At 36.3% G+C, this 17,792-nt stretch overlaps 1 protein-coding gene across 2 annotated transcripts in view; it reads right to left on the bottom strand.

Annotated features, from left to right (window-relative positions):
- Positions 1 to 17,792, bottom strand: part of KIAA1257 (KIAA1257 ortholog) — a 76,470-nt gene that overhangs the window by 10,251 nt on the left and 48,427 nt on the right. For both annotated transcript variants that reach the window (XM_031956638.1, XM_031956645.1), the window contains exons 10-12: positions 13,236 to 14,137; positions 11,931 to 12,122; positions 6,266 to 6,554 (exon numbers count right to left, since the gene is read on the bottom strand). In XM_031956638.1, the coding sequence (XP_031812498.1) occupies positions 6,266 to 6,554; positions 11,931 to 12,122; positions 13,236 to 14,137 (1,383 nt within the window). The remainder of the gene's footprint in view (positions 1 to 6,265; positions 6,555 to 11,930; positions 12,123 to 13,235; positions 14,138 to 17,792) is intronic.

The following is a 17,792-nucleotide window of genomic DNA, read 5'->3' as shown; positions in this document are numbered from 1 at the left end:
CCGCCACTCCATAAGGTGGGCTAAATTCCCAAAGAAAGAAGTTTTAGCAGGGATTTATGTAAGAGTAGAGTCTTTTACAGGGGAAAAATAATATTGGGGATTGACATCATAACGACTTTCTGATTGATATAATAATTGTAGATGTATGATGGTTTTGTTAATGGAAAGAATTCTGCTGAGAATTTAACCTGGGCCTACTTAGAATAACAAAAAGCCTAATCAAATATCAGTGCTCCTCCTTGCTTGACTCTGGGAGTAGCTTGACTCCAGAGTGCTCTCTGCCTAACTACCAAGGACCAAGGACTTCACTCTTTATTTAGGAATAAAGCTCTAGATTTGGAGCAGAGAAAATTCACAATCGTTTCTGCCTTCAGAAACTTAATATCTGACTCTTTCATTCTACAAATAAATAACATGAAATAATGCAAATGCAAAGAAAAAAATGTAACTGAAGGCTGTGTAATAATGTTGGGTTTTGATCATGAAAGCCAGAGTACAACCCCATTTGAGGTTTTCTTGGCAAATATTCTTGTCATTACCTTTTCCAGCTTATTTTACAGATGAGGGACTGACACAAACAGGGCTAAGTGTCTTGCCCAGAATCGCAATTTAATAAGTGTCTGAAGTCAGATTTGAACACAAGAAGAAGTCAAGCCCTCTATCCATCGTGCTACCTCGTGTGATAATAACAGCCAAGAATCTTGGCCCTGAATAGAGCTAAAAAAATATCATAGATCTCAAGTAAACCACAACCTTTCTGGGTTAATGTGAGAATTGAAGATGGTTTAGTTTCTACAGAATTACAAAACTTAGAGAAATACAAAGAAATGAAGCTTAAATCAGAAAAATTAAATTGAAACCTAAGAAACGGAATGTAAAAGTTAGGGGGGAAAGGGGAAATAAAATGTAGGAAGGAAAGCCATAAATTAGAATAAGAAACATGTTATGATATATAATTAGAGGGACTCATAAGGGGAAATCAGGCACTTCAGATAGACTATCACACTCTGTAGTACCCAGCCAATAAAGGAAACAGGGAAGGGACTTGCATTTTGGGACAGGGAATAAAAAGCTGTACTTTTGGACTTTGTCTCCTATCTTACATATCCATTCTTTCAAGAAAATAAAACAAAATCTTCCCTGGATTCATCAGCGAGTCAGTGAATCTCTTGATGAGGCATTTTGTTTCTTACAGTTTAACTTCCTCATTTAAAAAATTGAATAGCAATACTGAGGATGAAGAAAGGGTCTGAAATTCCACAGTACTATAGAAATAGAATATACTTTCATCCCTCCTGGCTAAAACATTCAGTAACATCCTAGCTGAGACAGATATGTTAGTGTAGTAAGTACTATATAAAGATTAGTTATTATCATTATAATTATTACCTTCCCAGGAAATCTATCTAAAGTTAGGAATAAAAACAATATAGACATTCAACTAACATATTGGAAAAAAGAACTTCAGTGCAGATAAAGATAAAAAGTAGCATTGAATAGGAGGACACATTTTTTACTTTCGTTCTGTGAATCATGGTGTTCCAAACTTTAATTTTCAGGAGTCAATAGATTTCTGTCCCTATCATTCATATTTCTCGTGTAATAAATAGAAACTGGGAGACTTGATCAAAAGTTCATTATGCAGTACAGCAGGAAATGAAGCTCTTTTCCAAACTCTTCCAAACAGATCTAGAAACCAGACCAAATACCACTGGCAATCTCTATCCCCCCACCCCTCAAAAAAATCACAGTGAGTCATTTTTCTAATCCAGATCAATATGGAAACAGAAAGCCAAGTCTTAGGTCCATAGATACTAGAGATGGAGGTAGGGTGGGATGGGAGGGGATGGCAATCTGACCAGGACTCTACCAAAAAAAGAAGTCTGGCAGCCAAGGGAAAGGTTGTAGGCAAGAAAAAGTCCCAAAACCATACAGGACCACCCAGAGAGGCTAATGGAACAGGTGAAAAAGTCATGCTGGGTTCAGAATGTGAAAAGTTTTTTTTTTGTTTGTTTTAACTCTTAAAATTACTTTTAAATTTTATTATGTATATATATTTTTTTGTAAAAGAGAAATATATTTTTTATTATAGCTTTTTATTTAAAAGTTATATGCATGGGTAATTTTACAGCACTGACAATTGCCAAACCTTTTGTTCCAATTTTTCCCCTCCTTCCCCCCCCATCCCCTCCCCCAAATGGCAGGTTGACCAATACATGTTAAATATGTTAAAGTATAAATTAAATACAATATAAGTATACATGTCCAACAGTTATTTTACTGTATAAAAAGAGTCAGACTTTGAAATAGCGTCCTATTAGCCTGTGAAGGAAATCAAAAATGCAGGTGGACAAAAACAGAGGGATTGGGAATTCTATGTAGTGGTTCATAGTCATCCCCCAGAGTTCTTTCACTGGGTGTAGCTGGTTCAATTCATTACTGCTCTGAATCAAGATGATGGAGAAAAGGCAGGAAATTCCCTGAACTCTCTTCAGTTTCCCTCAAAAACAATTTCAAATCAAGATTTTGAACTCAAGTTTTTCTGATTCTAAGGCTCACATTCTATCTACACTACTACCTCTGCATACAAGAATAAATCTAAATGCTAAATAAAAAAATAAAAAAAATTCATTACTGCTCTATTGGAACTGATTTGATTCATCTCATTGCTGGAGATGGCCAGATCCATCAGAATTGATCATCATATAGTATTGTTGCTGAAGTATATAATGATCTCCTGGTCTTGCTCATTTCACTCAGCATCAGTTCATGTAAGTCTCTCCAGGTCTTTCTGAAATCATCCTGCTGGTCATTTCTTACTGAACAATAATATTCTATAATATTCCTATACCACAATTTATTCAGCTATTCTTCAATTGATGGGCATCCACTCAGTTTCCAGTTTCTGGCCACTACAAAGAGGGCTGCCACAAACATTCTTGCACATACAGGTCCCTTTGCCTTCTCTAAGATTTTGTGAAAAGTTTTAAAAACTAAATAGGTAATCTCATATTTGAATCTGGAGACAAGGGAAACTGACTTGGTCAGACTTATATTTTAGTCAAAAGTCACTTTAGCAGCTGTGTGAAGAACAGATTGGAGAGACTTGCAGCAGGGAGACCAATTAGGCAGTTATTTGCAATTATCCAGTTAAGAGGTGATGAGGGTGAATTTGGGAGTAGCAGAGATAAGAAAACTGTTGTGAACTACCTGCCATCTAGGGGAGGGTGGGAGGGGAAGAAGGGGAAAATTTGGATCAGAAAGTTTTGCAAGGGTCAATGTTGAAAAATTATCCATGCATATGTTTTGTAAGTAAAAAGCTATAATAAAATAATTTTTTAAAAAAATAAAGAAGGAAAACTGTTGTGAGAGATACTATGAAAATAGAATTGATAAGATAAGAAAATAGAATTGATTATGATAATAGAATTGCAAGTGACTGGATGGATGTATGAGGGTGAAATAAAGTAAGAAGTCAAGCATGACAGTAAGAGTGGGAACTGGAGTGCCTAAAAAGATGGTGATATCCTTAAGTGGGAGTTAGGGATGGTGGAAGGTTGTCAGAGGAAGGTGGGAGTCTGCTTGTGGCAAAAAGATGACTTCAATTTGGGACCTGTTGAGGTTGAGATTCCTTACAAGATACCTAGTTTGAAATAAATGTATACATGATTATGTATCAGTACATTTATAGCCCATAATATAATGAAATAGTAATTTTAAAAGGGATGGAAATCTGATTGTTGTCCCCAAACCCCACAGAAATCCTTAACTGCTCACTGACAAGCTGGTCAACAGGCTCTGTAACCATACCAACTGGTTTAATCAACACAGAAATCAGCCAATAAGGAAGAAACGCCAACAGGATGTAGAGCAAGATGTTGAATTTCAAACCACAGAAGGGACTTTCCCATGTGGTACCTGCATACTTTTTTTGCTTTACTGTACTTGGGTAAACTGGTGATAACATCATTACCATACATTAATACCCCTCCCAGTGGGTTTTTCTGTATGCATTCTAAGTAACTGCATGCTCAGTTCCACCAAGATTTTAGGACCTCCCATGTAAGAAAATTCCTCCTATAGCCTCAAAATTTGCATATTTTGGGAAATAATCAGCACCATTTGCTCTATTAAAAAAAATCCTGGGCTGCTGGCTCCTTCAAGGAGTTTAGCCTGTTGAGTGCATAAGTCTCAGTAAAAGCTTTCGCGTGGGCTGGAGACTGTCTGAGCCTTAGAAACAACACCATTACATATCTCCATTACCTCAGCAAAAGGAAATAAGAAAGAAATGTGCAGATCTAAGTGAAGACTAAATAATACTACCAGGAACAAACATAACGAACAGGAAATATATATGGTAAGAGAATGACAGAAATTCATTAATGTATCAACCCTTTGCTGTTAAAGCAAACCTCAGAGGAAGATTTATTTCTTTAAAAATTATTCATTAATGAAATTTTCAAAAGATCAGTGAACAGAGCAAACAACCAAATGGATCAAATAACGAATGAAAAACACTAAAAGAATTGTTAAAGAAGACATCTTGAAAACTGGAGAATAGATATACTTTAAAAATAGAAAGACTATGTAACTGATAAAACAAAGTGCTGATTTTTAACAAGACTAACAAATCAATAAATCATTGGCTCTCCCAATCAAAAAACAAATTTAAAAATCCATCAAGGATAGTTCAATATTGGCAAAAATAATTAGCATGATTAATCATAAGAACAAAAATGATTGTTTTTAATAGATATAGAGTAAATTAGTCCACTCAACTTGGAACCCCATCCTATGGCTAAACTCGGTTGAATGCCAGGCGCTCACCAAAAATCCCCAGACTATGTTTCATATCTATCCACCCCAGACATCTTGACACGTGTTCCTTTTTCCTTGCTGTAAAGTACACAGCTCTGTTCTTTTCTACTTTCTGCTTAGAGAAAAGTAATCAAATCAATTCTCCCATAGCTTCTAGAAAAGATATGACAATTTCATGTATAATCCTCTTCTTATTTTCAATTTATATGTAAAGTCTCACTTTATTTGGTGTTAAGTTCTTAATTTTTTAAAAAAATAAATTTTTTTTTAAAATTCAGTATGACAATGAATTGACCTTTTGTTATAAATGCCATTCCTATGACCCCACAAATAAAAAAGTCCATCCCTTGTCACCGCTATAGGTTGCTCTCCCAGCTCTTTCATTAGACTATAAACTACATGAGGGTAAGGACTATCTAACTTTTATCTCTGTATTCTCAGTGCCTCATATAGTGGCTGGTATATAGCAGGTCTTTAACTATAGATATAAAGTCAAAAGATTTGAACAGCTTTCAAAAGAATTAATTGTAAATGTAAATGACCATATGAAAAAATGCTACAAATCACTAACACAAGAAATGTAAATTAAAACAGCTCTAAAAGTTTTGCTTTACACCCTGAAAATTGACAAAGATGTCCAAAAATGGGAATAGATCATGATGTTGGAAGGACTATAAGAAAATACACACTAATATCCTGGAACTATGAATTGTTCTAACTTTTGACTCAGATGATCCACTATACCAGGGAAGACAAAAATCCAAAAGAAAGAAAAGACATCATAATCTTCATAGAAGCATTCATTGTGGTAGCAAAAAACTGGAAATAAAGAAGGTATTATTTTTATTTGTAGAATGGCTAAATAAATGATTATATGTGTATATGATAGAATATTATGTACTAAGAAGTAATGAATATGAAGAATTACAAAAAAGCATTATAAGATTTATATACATTATAAGTATATATACATTATAAGATTTATATACAAATGCAGAATGAAATGAGAACCAAAAAATTTAAAACACTAATACATATATCAATTGCAATAATGTGCTCTAAATAAAAAAATCACTAAAAGGAAATCAACACTGGGCTTAACTAAAAAATCAATGATGTTTCCAGAGACCAGATAAAGAGTCTTCCCTCTTCTTGACAGAGAGGTGGGAGACTTCTAAAGTGGAATATTACATACATTGATAAAGTCCTTGTACTAGATTTTTTTTTTGTTTGACTCCTTTTCTTTGTTATAAGGACAGCCTAATTTTCAAAATGGGGAGTAAGTGAAGGGTAGAGGAGGGTATTTTCCCCCTCAAGAAATAACTTCTATAAAAATAAAAGGTACCAATAAAACTTTTTAAAGTAGATTGTAGCAAAAACAGTAGCAAAAATATGAAGGCATGATGCTAATAGTAGCTTTATTTAAATAGTAGCAGGTGGTACCTACCTGAATGTAGGATGGTGCAATGGCCCTTTTTGTCTCCATGTCCCTTTTCCATTGTAGATACTTTTCTTGATGTAATTTGATTAGGGAGTGAAAACTGTATACTTTTCTTTCTGGTCTTTCTATCTTTAAAACAGATGGCAATTTCTTCACTGGGGCTGGAGTTAATAACTCTGATCTACTAATAGGAACCCCGAATTCTTCGCTCATGCATTTTACCATGTCTGCTGAAGGCAACAAATCTCTTTCTATAACATCCTTGAGTTTCTTGCTATGACAGATGGTGTCAAGCCTATAAAGATCATTGGGACAGCACTTGAATCATCTTTATGCTACAGCAGGAACTCCCCACCACCATATCCCTAAAAAAAATCTTTCATTTTGTCATTTCCACATACATGGTTCTGGGGCTTCTTAAGGGGTATGAAATTAAAGTGCATTACTTTTCTCCAGAACCTCCCCCCACCCCCACCCCCTCACATCATAGAAAAGTCAACCAGTGAAAATAAGATTTTATAAGTATATGGAGATATGAGTTCAATTATAGGAAAATATGTAAAATGCAAATGTGGAATCAATATAGTGTAGGTTAATACACTGACCCCCAAAGAAAGTATAAGATATTTGAATAAAGACAATATTTATATAGCTTGATAACTGCCACTACTCCCTCCCATAGTTTATAACATGGTGGCTTGCAGAAAGCTCACTATGTTTATTAAATGAATCCATTAGTTGAATATTACTCTTCCAATTCCTAGTTGAATGAATGTGTGGTTTGTTCATTATCTGTTCAGTGAATAAATGAATGGATTGTCCAATTCAACAAATAGTACAGGGCATTACACTAATTTCTAAAGATAAAAAGATGAGAAAGGTTCTAAGGAGCTTATTATAATGGAAGGGATAAGGTATGTGTAAGTCAAGGTATATCCAACCTCATTTCATAGCCCAACACTTAAAAAAATCTTGTGGAAAACAATGGTTTCTCCTTTTAGTCTCTGCTTATATCAACTTGGGGGAAGGGGAGAAAAAGAGGAAGACAGACAGACAGAGAGAGATGGGGGGAGAGAGAGAAAAAGAAAGAGAAACAGGGAAAGAGAGAAAGAGGGAAGGAGGAAGGGAGAGGAGGGAGGGAGGGAAAGAATACACTCCAGCAAATGTTCAGATATCCTGAAATGTCCTGCTTTTATGAGAATTTTGTGATCTCTTTACTAAAATTTCCATTTAATTAGTAGTTCTGTTCAAGTGATCTGCAGCCTCTTCCAATGACAGTATCATTTCTGTTTCTCCCTTTGCTGACTTTCACTCAGATGTTTTATGCTTTCCCCCAGTAAATTCCTAGATTTCCTCACGATTATGCCTTCTTAATGAACAACTCTATTTTCTACACAAACACCCCTTTTCTTTCCTATCCTGGCTTCTTTAATATCTCATATTCTTCTGGAATCATATTCTGGTCATAAATCACATATCCTAACTCAATGACTTAACTACGAGGTCAAATTTTACCTCTGTTTTAGGAACTCTATCTTACTTATTACAATACTTTGTACATTTGCATATAGACATCTGAAGTCATGGTTGTTATGTTAGATTTTTTTTGGTCTAATGTCTCTTGTGAATTTCTGCATCTTTTCTATTCTTCCCTCCTATTCTCTATTGTACCAGCCACGGTAGACTTAGAGGGGAAGTTTTTGTTTTTACTCTCATTTTTCAGCTCAGGTATGTTAAGTTTGAGATGCTGGTAGGGTTTCTGGGTGATATCCACTAGCAAGTTGCAATTAGAGACCTGGAACTCAGAGACTACCCTACCCACTCCTTCCCCACAGCTATATATGTGCAATACAAATATATATACATACCATATATATATACACACATACATATATGTGCATACAGACACATATACATGCATGTACACGTGTATATTTGTGAACATATACATATATACATGCACCCATGCATACGAGTACACATATGTACTTCTACATACATATGTATGTATAGATGAATGAAAGTTAACTGCATAGAGATGATAAATGAAGACATGGAAGTGGATGAGTCTCTAGAGGAGGCAGGAAGAAGCAGCTAAATCAGCAAAATTATACTGGTACGTGAGGAAAATCAGGGAACAGCATCTGTATACAAGTCTTATGTTCATTCTGATCACATTTCAAGAAAAAAAAGCTGATAAGCCAGAGAGCTTCCAAAGGATGACAACCAGGGAAATCAAGGACTGGGCCCTATGAGAAGCAGCTGAAGGAATCAAAGGTATTGAGAAAATTCAGTATAGATCCTTTTTTTTTTTAGTACTCAAATAGCTATTGAATAAAAAGAATAAACTTGTGCTGTTTGGTCCCAGAAGAAAAAACTTGGAACAAGAATGGATATTACAAAAAGAGAAATCTAAGCTTGCTGGACGGAAAAAATTCCTGAACAACTACAGCTAGATTATTCTTAGAAATATAATGATCCAAGACGATTCCAAAGGACTTATGATAAAAGATGCTATCTGCCTCCAGAGAAAAAACTGAAAGGATCTGAATGCAGATCAAAGCATACTGCTGTTTTTCACTTTTTTTCCCAATGGGGTGTTGTTTGGTGGGGAGGGGTGGTTTGGTCTTTGTTTTCTTTCACATGACTAATATGGAAATATCTCTTGCATGATCGCACATATATAATCTATATCAAATTGCTTGTTATTATGGAATGGGGAAAGGGCAGGGAAGGAGAGAATTTGGAACTCAAAAAATCTTTTAAATGCTAAAAATAGTTTTTACATATAATTTGAAAAAATATTTTTTTCAAAAGTTGTTTAAAAAACAATTAGAGTTATTCAAGAGTGGAATGGACTGCCTTGGAAGGTAATGACTTGAAGATGGTCTTTACAGTCATGATAGCTCCTTGTGATACCTGTGGTCCACTTCAAAATCAAAGGATAAACAACCTTTGTCACTATGTTAGAGAAGGGCTTTTTTTTTTTTTTTTCAGGAAACATGAACTAATTGTCACTTTAAATTCTGAAATTCTTTGATTTGGTGAATTTAAGTGAGAAGGAAATAAAAAAGTGTGTGAGGGTGGTAATTACCAGTATCAGCTGTAGAAAGGTCAAAGAGGATGAGTTCTAAAGAAAGGCAATTCGATTGGACAATTAAGAAGTTATGAAAGATCTCAGAAAAAGTAGTTTCAATGCAGTAGCAAGGGCAGATCAGATTTCTGGGGGAGTGAGTACTAAATGTTTGTTTAAAAAGTTTAAGCTAATTCTTCTTAAAAACTATAGTCGGATAGGCCAAGAGAAATATGTTAAAAATGTAAGGAGCCAGCAGGATCAAAGGAAGGGTTTGATTTTTTGTTTGTTGTTGTTTTTTGGCTGAAGCAGTTGGGGTTAAGTGACTTGTCCAGGGTCAGACAGCTAGGAAGTGTTAAGTGTCTGAGATCAGATTTGAAATTCAGATCCTCCTGACTTCAGGGCTGGTGCTCCATCCAGTACACCAACTAGCTGCCCCCTTTTTTTGTTTGCCCCCTGTTTTTGTTTTGAAGGCTGAGAGAGACCTGAGCATGTTTGTGAGCAGAAGGGGTAGGCTAGAGCCAGTTCAGGAGAGCCAACTATTAATTTTCAGTGTGAACATTTATACCTCAGAAATCAATAAACTACAAATCAAAGCTGGACTTCTATACTTAAGGTAGTGATGGAGAAAATGTTAATAATTCATTGTGTGTACATTTTTTTCCCAGAAAGCTGATTGTTAAATATTTATTAGTATGCTCCTGGGCCGAGAAAAAATGGCTATTAAAAAAAAGAATGATGCTGTGTCTGGGGATAATAGTTGAAAAAAGGCTCTGGAGGAAATGGGAGGACATAAGATCTTACTTCTTTTTCCTTTGTCCTCTTTGTATAAGTACTAAGTCCTATCAATTTATATTTCAATTTTTTTCCTGAAATCATCCCTTCCTCTTTCTTGTCACTCCCCTAACCTAGTTACTTCTCACTTTACATTTGGACCATAGCATCTGCAATCACACGCTGACTCGTCTCTTCCCCACCTTCAGTCTTTCTTTTTCAAATATATCCTACAGACCAAAGGCAAATTTCACCTTGTCAGACCCTTGTCAAAAAATCCCCTAATAGCGACAGAATAAATTCCAAAGTCTTTGGTCAAGCGTTCAAGACCATTTAGAATCTGACCCCATGCTACCTAGACCAACTTTATCTTCCACGTCTTCTCAACAAGAAGCCTCTGGTTGATCTTGGTGGATACTCACTTTTCTCTGAACAAGCCACAATCATTTCTCAGTTCCTTGTTTTTGTCCATTTTGTTTGTCCACCCCAAGTCTTCATCCCTCTTCCTTCAGTCTCTCCAAATTCTACGCAACTTTCAAGATTCACCTCAAGTCTCATCTCCTCCACAAGACATGTCCCAATTATACCAATTCTATGACCTTCCTTCCCAGAATGGATGTAGCATTTACTATCTGTGTCACTCATTTTAGGATTCACTAGAAACTTTCTTTTACTGTTTACTGAACATGTCAGAATGAATTCTACTGTAAGCTTCTTGAAGAAAAAGGTCATGTTTTACATCTATTCTTATCTCCTCAGTCCCTACAGTAGCATGAGTCTCAGTACTGTAGCTGAATGAATGAATGAGAATGGAAATGTTTTTGAAATGTTTGTCTCCTAATTTTAAAAATGGGTACAAGATTATATGTGTATGTGTGTGTGTGTGTGTGTGTGTGTTAAACATAGTTTAAAATACTAAAGTGAATACTGCATTCAGAATTTCTACCTATCCAAATTCTGCTCTTATAATAAATTATCTTGTAATGACTTTCCTTCCAGATATGATGAAAGGTATGATGGCATTGCTTGTAATTATAATTAACTCTCAACTCTATTTGAACCATTCAGGTTAAGAACAACAAAACTCTTTGCTCAGGAATCTGGGCAAAGACAAATCCCTTGACTCTGAATACTCCATTGTCACCAACTTACATTAAATCTTCTCTGAAGAAAACAGGCAAAGACAAGCAAAGAGATTAAGTTTGGATTATATCTATATGTAATATAGATATAATGTATATTATAGATAAAGATATACCATCAGATACACACACACACATACACATAGATATTCTCCCTGTCCATTGATACCATGGATAAGTGACTTAAAGAGAGCATCTTTGGAACTGATTCATTCAAGCATTCCCAAATCTCATCTACTCTCTTTTGTAGTTATATTCAGTGCTGAGACCTACAGTTTAAAAGAAGGACTAAGAAGCTGGAGGTCATGCATAGGAGGATATCTTGGGAAGCAACCATGCCACAAAAGTTTGGTTCAAAAGTCTGGGGCTCCAATTTCTGCTTAAATTCTTCCAATAACTGGGATGAGGCAACCCTTTCTCCTGTTAAACAGCCCTGCTTGTTAGGAAGTTCCAAAAGACAATCTTTTTTGCTTAAAAAAAAAAAAAGGCTTAGGGGGAAAAAAAGAGAAGAAAAGATTTAGAGAGACATAATTTCTATCTTCAAATCTAGTAAGGGTATGTTCCTTGGAAATGTTTTTATTAAAACTGTAAGAAAATTTGCAATTATTTCAGGAAGATGCTTAAGCTGCTCTTGTACTCTAGCAGTCAGTTCAAGATAAAACATAACAGAGTAGATTCTAACTTTATCAGGGCCTGAAAGGATGGTTGAGGAATTAGTCCTCTGACATAAATCACCGACTGTCTCACTAAAGATGAAAGAGGTTTGCAGAGATGAATATGGTATATCACTGCATCCAGATCCGAGTAGAGACGTTCATGAAATGTTAAGTCCGAGTTATAAAGTACTTGAAATATTCCTTCTGAATCTGGTGCACTGTAACAGAAGACCACAACAGTGAATAATAATGATAAAACAACAATAATAATAGTCTCTATATGCTATTTTAAACTTTCTACAAATATTGCTTCATTTTATCTTCACAAAAGCCCTGGAATGTAGATGCTATTATTATTCTCACTTCAAGTATTTTAGTGACCCTTCATTTTACAAATGAGGAAACTGAGGCAGGTAGAGTTTCAATGACTTGCAAGGTCACATAGCTAATAAATGTTTGAAACCAAATTTGTACTCGGGTCTTATAAAGCACTGACCCTGGAATCAGGAGGACCTGAATTCAAATCCAGCTTCAGACACTTCATACTTCCTATCAGTGACATCCTGGGCAGTCCCCTAATCCCAATTGCCTTGCCAAAACAAAAACAAAAAAACACAGAAACAAAAACAAAACAAAAAAACCAACAATATATTTTTTGTTGTTTTTTGTTTTGTTTTGGTTTTGTTTCATAGGCTGTGTGCGTTGTTTGGTTACAGTATATAGTGAAAACAATCAGTGGCTAGATCCTAGTTAGCAATGTGACCATGGGCAAATCACTCAACCTCTCTGTGCTTCAGTTTCCTTAGTTGTAAAATGGGGGTGATAATACCACTTACTTCCCAGGGCTATTGTGAGGAGCAAATGAGTTTTTATTTGGAAAACACTATAGAGAAATGCTAGTATTATATATAATTAACAAGGAAGGAGTTTTCGTATGTTATTTTGACAGCTATTTTAGCACTGGAGTAGATTGCTTTTAAGTTATTGGGATGTTTGGGAGGGGAAGGGGTTAAGTCCAGTAGGGTGCTATATTAGAGTCTTAACCCAGGAGTCAGGGGACTTGGCTTCTGAAACTAACTCTACTATGAATTCATCCCATGTGCTCAGACAAATAACTTCCCTTCTATGGAACTCAGTTTCGTCATCTATAAGGTGGAGAGGTTAAATCAAATTATCTAGGCACAACTTTAATACATGAAAAGCTCTACAATGTAATATATCTGGGCAACCCATCTGCTAACACTGATCATGGGCTGCTTTGGGAAAAAAAGTTATTAATTTTGGTTGTTTTTGCTATTTTTTAAGGAAAATAAATCATCAAAATTGCTTACCGATTTGGAAATTGTTCCCATAACTTCCTCAGTCCTTGCTGTGCCAGTCCTTCTAAAATAAAGAGGTGAATTTGTCCATCAAACAAATGGAATCCAGTGATCACATCTTGGTCTAGCTTTGCCTGTATTTTAACTTTCACCTTAAAGGCTGAAAGAGCCTCTTGAATATCATCAGAAGGATAAGATTCCAAGTGGAGAGCTTTGGCATTGATTTCCGTAATGCCGTTCAGGAGAGCCCTCTTGAAGTCAGTTTTTGAAGGATCAAATATATAAATTATGCGTGCATATCGTTCACTTGAAATTTCGCCCACATCTACCCCTGCATCCAACCTCAGGGGCACACATAATTCTATCCTCAATCTAAGCATTGAGGAGTAGTCCAAGTATTTGCCCATGGGTACTGGAAAAGTCTGCAGAGTATCCATTGGATCGTGACCACCAAAGCTTTTCTTATATCTTCTGCTATCCTTTTGGAAGTAAGAGGAATCAGCTTTACATTTGTGAATGGGCACAAATAAGTCCATCAACTTTTGGCCAAGCAGCAGATCAGCAAAACTGACCTTAGCAATCCCATAAGGATCCCACTTTTTGTTAATGGTTTCAAATGGGTTTTCAGCCATGTAAGTAATATGACTCATATTGGTCAAATTTGCATCTGCTGAATCTTCCCCAAACAGAGAAGGTTCAACTAAATATATGTCCTCTTTTCTATCTCGATCATGAATTTCAATTTCCATTGGTGGTCCTTCCAGGTATTCACGCAGATTTCTAGAGTCCAGTGCCCCTATGAGGATTACATTGATATCATCAAAATAGATATGTGTTCCATAGGGTTGTCCTTGAGTTTGGTGAACGGGAGTGTCATGAAACTTGTATTTACAGTATACTGGAATGCACATTTTCTAAAAAAGAAGGAGGAAGAAAAGCAGAAAAGGGAGGAGAAGGAAGAAAGGAAGAAAGAAAGAAAAAAATAAGATTACTTGCATAAGCTCATAGAATTCTTTTTCCTTCTTCTATCCCAATCATTTTTCTTGACTAAAGAGTGGAGTACAAGAAATGACACATAAGATATTATCTAAAAATGCACTTTTATTAGAAAGTGGAGGTAGAGAGTGTACTGGTAAGCAAAGAATATCTATTTTTAAAAATTCATAGATTTAGAGTGGGAAAACCACCAAGTCCAATACCCCCATTTTGTAGATGGGAAAATAGTGGCCCAAAAAAGGACTTGTCCAGGATCAGAATCAGTAGGTATCAATAAAGTCTTTGTGACACCAAATCTAGGACTCTCTCTACAATTCCAAGCTGCCTCTAAAATGTAAAAAGAGTCCTCCAATACAGTAGATAGATTCTCTATATTGGTCTGATGGAAGAACCCAGGCAAGAATCAGAGAGAATGAAAAAAGATGACTCTGTACTGCTGAAGGTCTATCCACATCCATGGATAATGAATTCATTTTTGCATAAAGATTAAAAAAAAAAACTCAAAAGAGGACCAGGAGGTAATAGCAACTCTCAGAGTCATTTTTAGGAACTTACATAAATTGCTCCAACTGCCCAATTACCCAACTGTGGAAGGCACCAGTCTTTCATCTCTCAGTGAGGCACAGAAAGTACTCTCTGTGAATACATGGATATCCTAGAGTCTGGCAAAGATAACTGGAGTGGTTGCTCATTTCCTTCTCCAGCTCATTTTACAGATAAGGAAACTGAGGCAAACAGGGTTAAATGACCTGCCCAGAGTCACACAGTTAGTGTCTGAGGCTGAATCTGAACTCATGAAGATGAGTCTTTCTGATTCCATGTCATGTTTTTAAAATATTCTTAGAGCTACCATCTTTCTGATCTGGGAAATGCAAGAACGGACTGCAAGAATGAATTCCAGGGATTTCAGTGATATGGGAGTGGAAACAGGTTGGGCAGGAGGATAGGAAGGAAAGAAAGAACATCAAAGTTTTATCATGGTGGGTAATGTGCCAAAGATAATAATCCATCTGGTGAAGTTAACTTCAAATTAAAAATAAATTTTCACTGTCAGTTTTATGAGAGGATTTTTATAGCACTTCCAGATAACAACGGGTAGCACTCAATTAATTGATAGAATTCATTTAAATTTATTAAATGCTTACAATGTGTCAGACACAGTGTGGGATGAAGGCATAGAAAAATAAAAATGAAACAGTCTCTGACCTCAAGGAGCTAATATACACCTGTATAAATACAAGGATATTAGAGATATGTTATTAGGATATTATTAGGATAGCTGTTTGATGCTGGGCAAGTCACTTTACCCTGTCTGCCTCAGTTATCTGTAAAATGACTCAAGAAGGAAATGGCAAAACTACTCCAATTATCTCTGCCAAAAAAAACCCAAATAAAGACACAAGGAATGAAAACCCCAAATGAATCCACTAGCTATTGGACATCACTGAAATGACTAATTAACATTAAAAAGGAAGGAAAGGTTCACTTAATTCAGATTACCAGCCCTCTTCCTAGCCTGGGATTTGAGGTGTTTAGTTAATAATAGGGTAGGCTGCTAGTGGAAGAAACAGAAAATGCCAACTATATCACAAAGATTGCTTAAGGGGACAGACCAGCTTATGATCTAATGACTAGTAATTAATTTCTGATTTAAAATTAGAGAAAGGATAAAGGCCTGTGTTCATATTCTAGCCACACAATATAAAAAGGGCAGGAGGAAAGAAAAAAACAACTCCCACTCATTCAAACCTTCAAATAGTAATTATTAAGAGGTGAGATGGGAAAATAGGAGGAAGGAGGCAATGCTATCCAGGATTTTGAAAATAAGTTATAGAAGAGAAAAGAGGGCTCCTTTTTTCCTCTTGGGTGGGTTGGGAACTAGAAATCTGGAGGACGCTCCCCCAGATTCTGATTTGGCTTCCAGAAGTCAGGTGGGAGTGTTAATAGAACATACTTGGACTAATGGGGTATATGGGGTTTTCAGGAGGACTAACCTTCTAGTGTGAAGGCTTGCTGAGCCATTTTTCAGGGTTACTCAAAGGGATCCCTTTGGTACTTACTTATTCATCCAGCTCTTCCTTATGGCTCCAAGCAGCTGTGGCTGAAGGTCAAACCATCTTGGAAGATGGGCTAAACCAAGTTGAGGATAATCTAAAGCCTCAAACCTGCTGGGGATGTCGGCCCCAAGCATGAAAAGACTTTCTTTGACAATGACAGATAAGAATAATTTGTTCCAGTAGAAATGGAGGGAGCCAAAGCAGGCTCAGTGGAGTGCTTAGAGCTTGGTCAGACACTAAAGACAACCATGGTCATCCACTGCATCCCAGCCTATCGCTCCTCATCCTGCCTTTTATCTTACAGATGATTCAGGAAGAGAGGAAAGCTGAGGACTTTGTGCAACTCTGGCTCACTTAAATCCAATTTTCTCATGAGGCAAGACATCCCTTGTGATGTGACTTTACTCTTTGAAAGTGAAGGACAAGGGAGAAGCAAGATGGCACATTAGATAGAGCATCATGAGTTCAGCATCCTGAGCCAGGAGGACCCGAGTTCAAACTCAGCCTCAGCTACTTAGAACTTACTAGCTGTACGACTCTGAGCAAATCATTTAACCCCAACTGCCCCACAAAAATAAACAGAAAATGAAGGACAAATAATAACTTGTATTAATGGAGGTAGCACCCCAGAAGTCTAGCTCCTCCATGAGTGGATCAGGAAGAAGACAGCAGATGGGAAGTATTTCCCCATTTCTTGTTTTCATGTTCTCTTCATTCCTCTTCATTCATTCCTGCAACTCATTTCCCACCTCTTTGTCTTTGCAGAGCCTATTCCTCACACCTGCAGTAACTTCTGTTTTCACCTCTTATAATCCTTAGCTTCCTTCGAAGCTTAATTTGTGGCTCACCTCTTCCAAGAAATCTTCCTTTCCTGGTCTTTCTAGCTGTGAGTATTTTGTCTCTCTTCAAATCATTATGCATATACTTCTCTGTTTTACATCATTTATCCCTCTTTATAAAGTACAAACTTCTCAAGGGTAGGGATTGTTGAATGAATAAATGGAAAAACATGTCTTAAGTGGTTACTATGTCAGGCTGGCATAGTCTAGGGAAAGAGTTCTTTTTGGAGCCAGGAAAACCTAAGATAAATTTCTGATCATGGAAAAGTCATGACTTCTTTGTCTTCTAGGCAATTTTCTAAGACTAGAAAGGGCCAACTTGCACAGAGGGTGTTTCTCATTTGAATATTCCCTATAACACTGAAATTTTAAGTCTAGTTCTCTCTCTCTCCTCTCCTTTACTATATTCAGGTACAGTGCTACTGATTACTGAAGACAAATTCAAAATTCAAAATGTATGTTCTCTTCAAGAAAGAGACAAAACATATTGGGAAGTAGTGATTAGAAAAGAGTACTTTGTTAGGTTAAGTCATAGCCTTAACCTATGGCTTGGTCAGACACTAAAGCGTGAACCATGGAGCAGCAGATTAAAATGCTAACCACCATTAAGCAGAACCAAGATGGCAGAGTAAAGACAGGACCTTGTCTGAAATCTCCCAAATTCCCCTCCAAACAAT

This window comes from Sarcophilus harrisii, chromosome 1 (genome assembly GCF_902635505.1).
Source record: "Sarcophilus harrisii chromosome 1, mSarHar1.11, whole genome shotgun sequence".
Lineage (NCBI taxonomy): Eukaryota > Metazoa > Chordata > Mammalia > Dasyuromorphia > Dasyuridae > Sarcophilus > Sarcophilus harrisii.
This window is presented reverse-complemented; position numbering and strand designations above follow the sequence as displayed.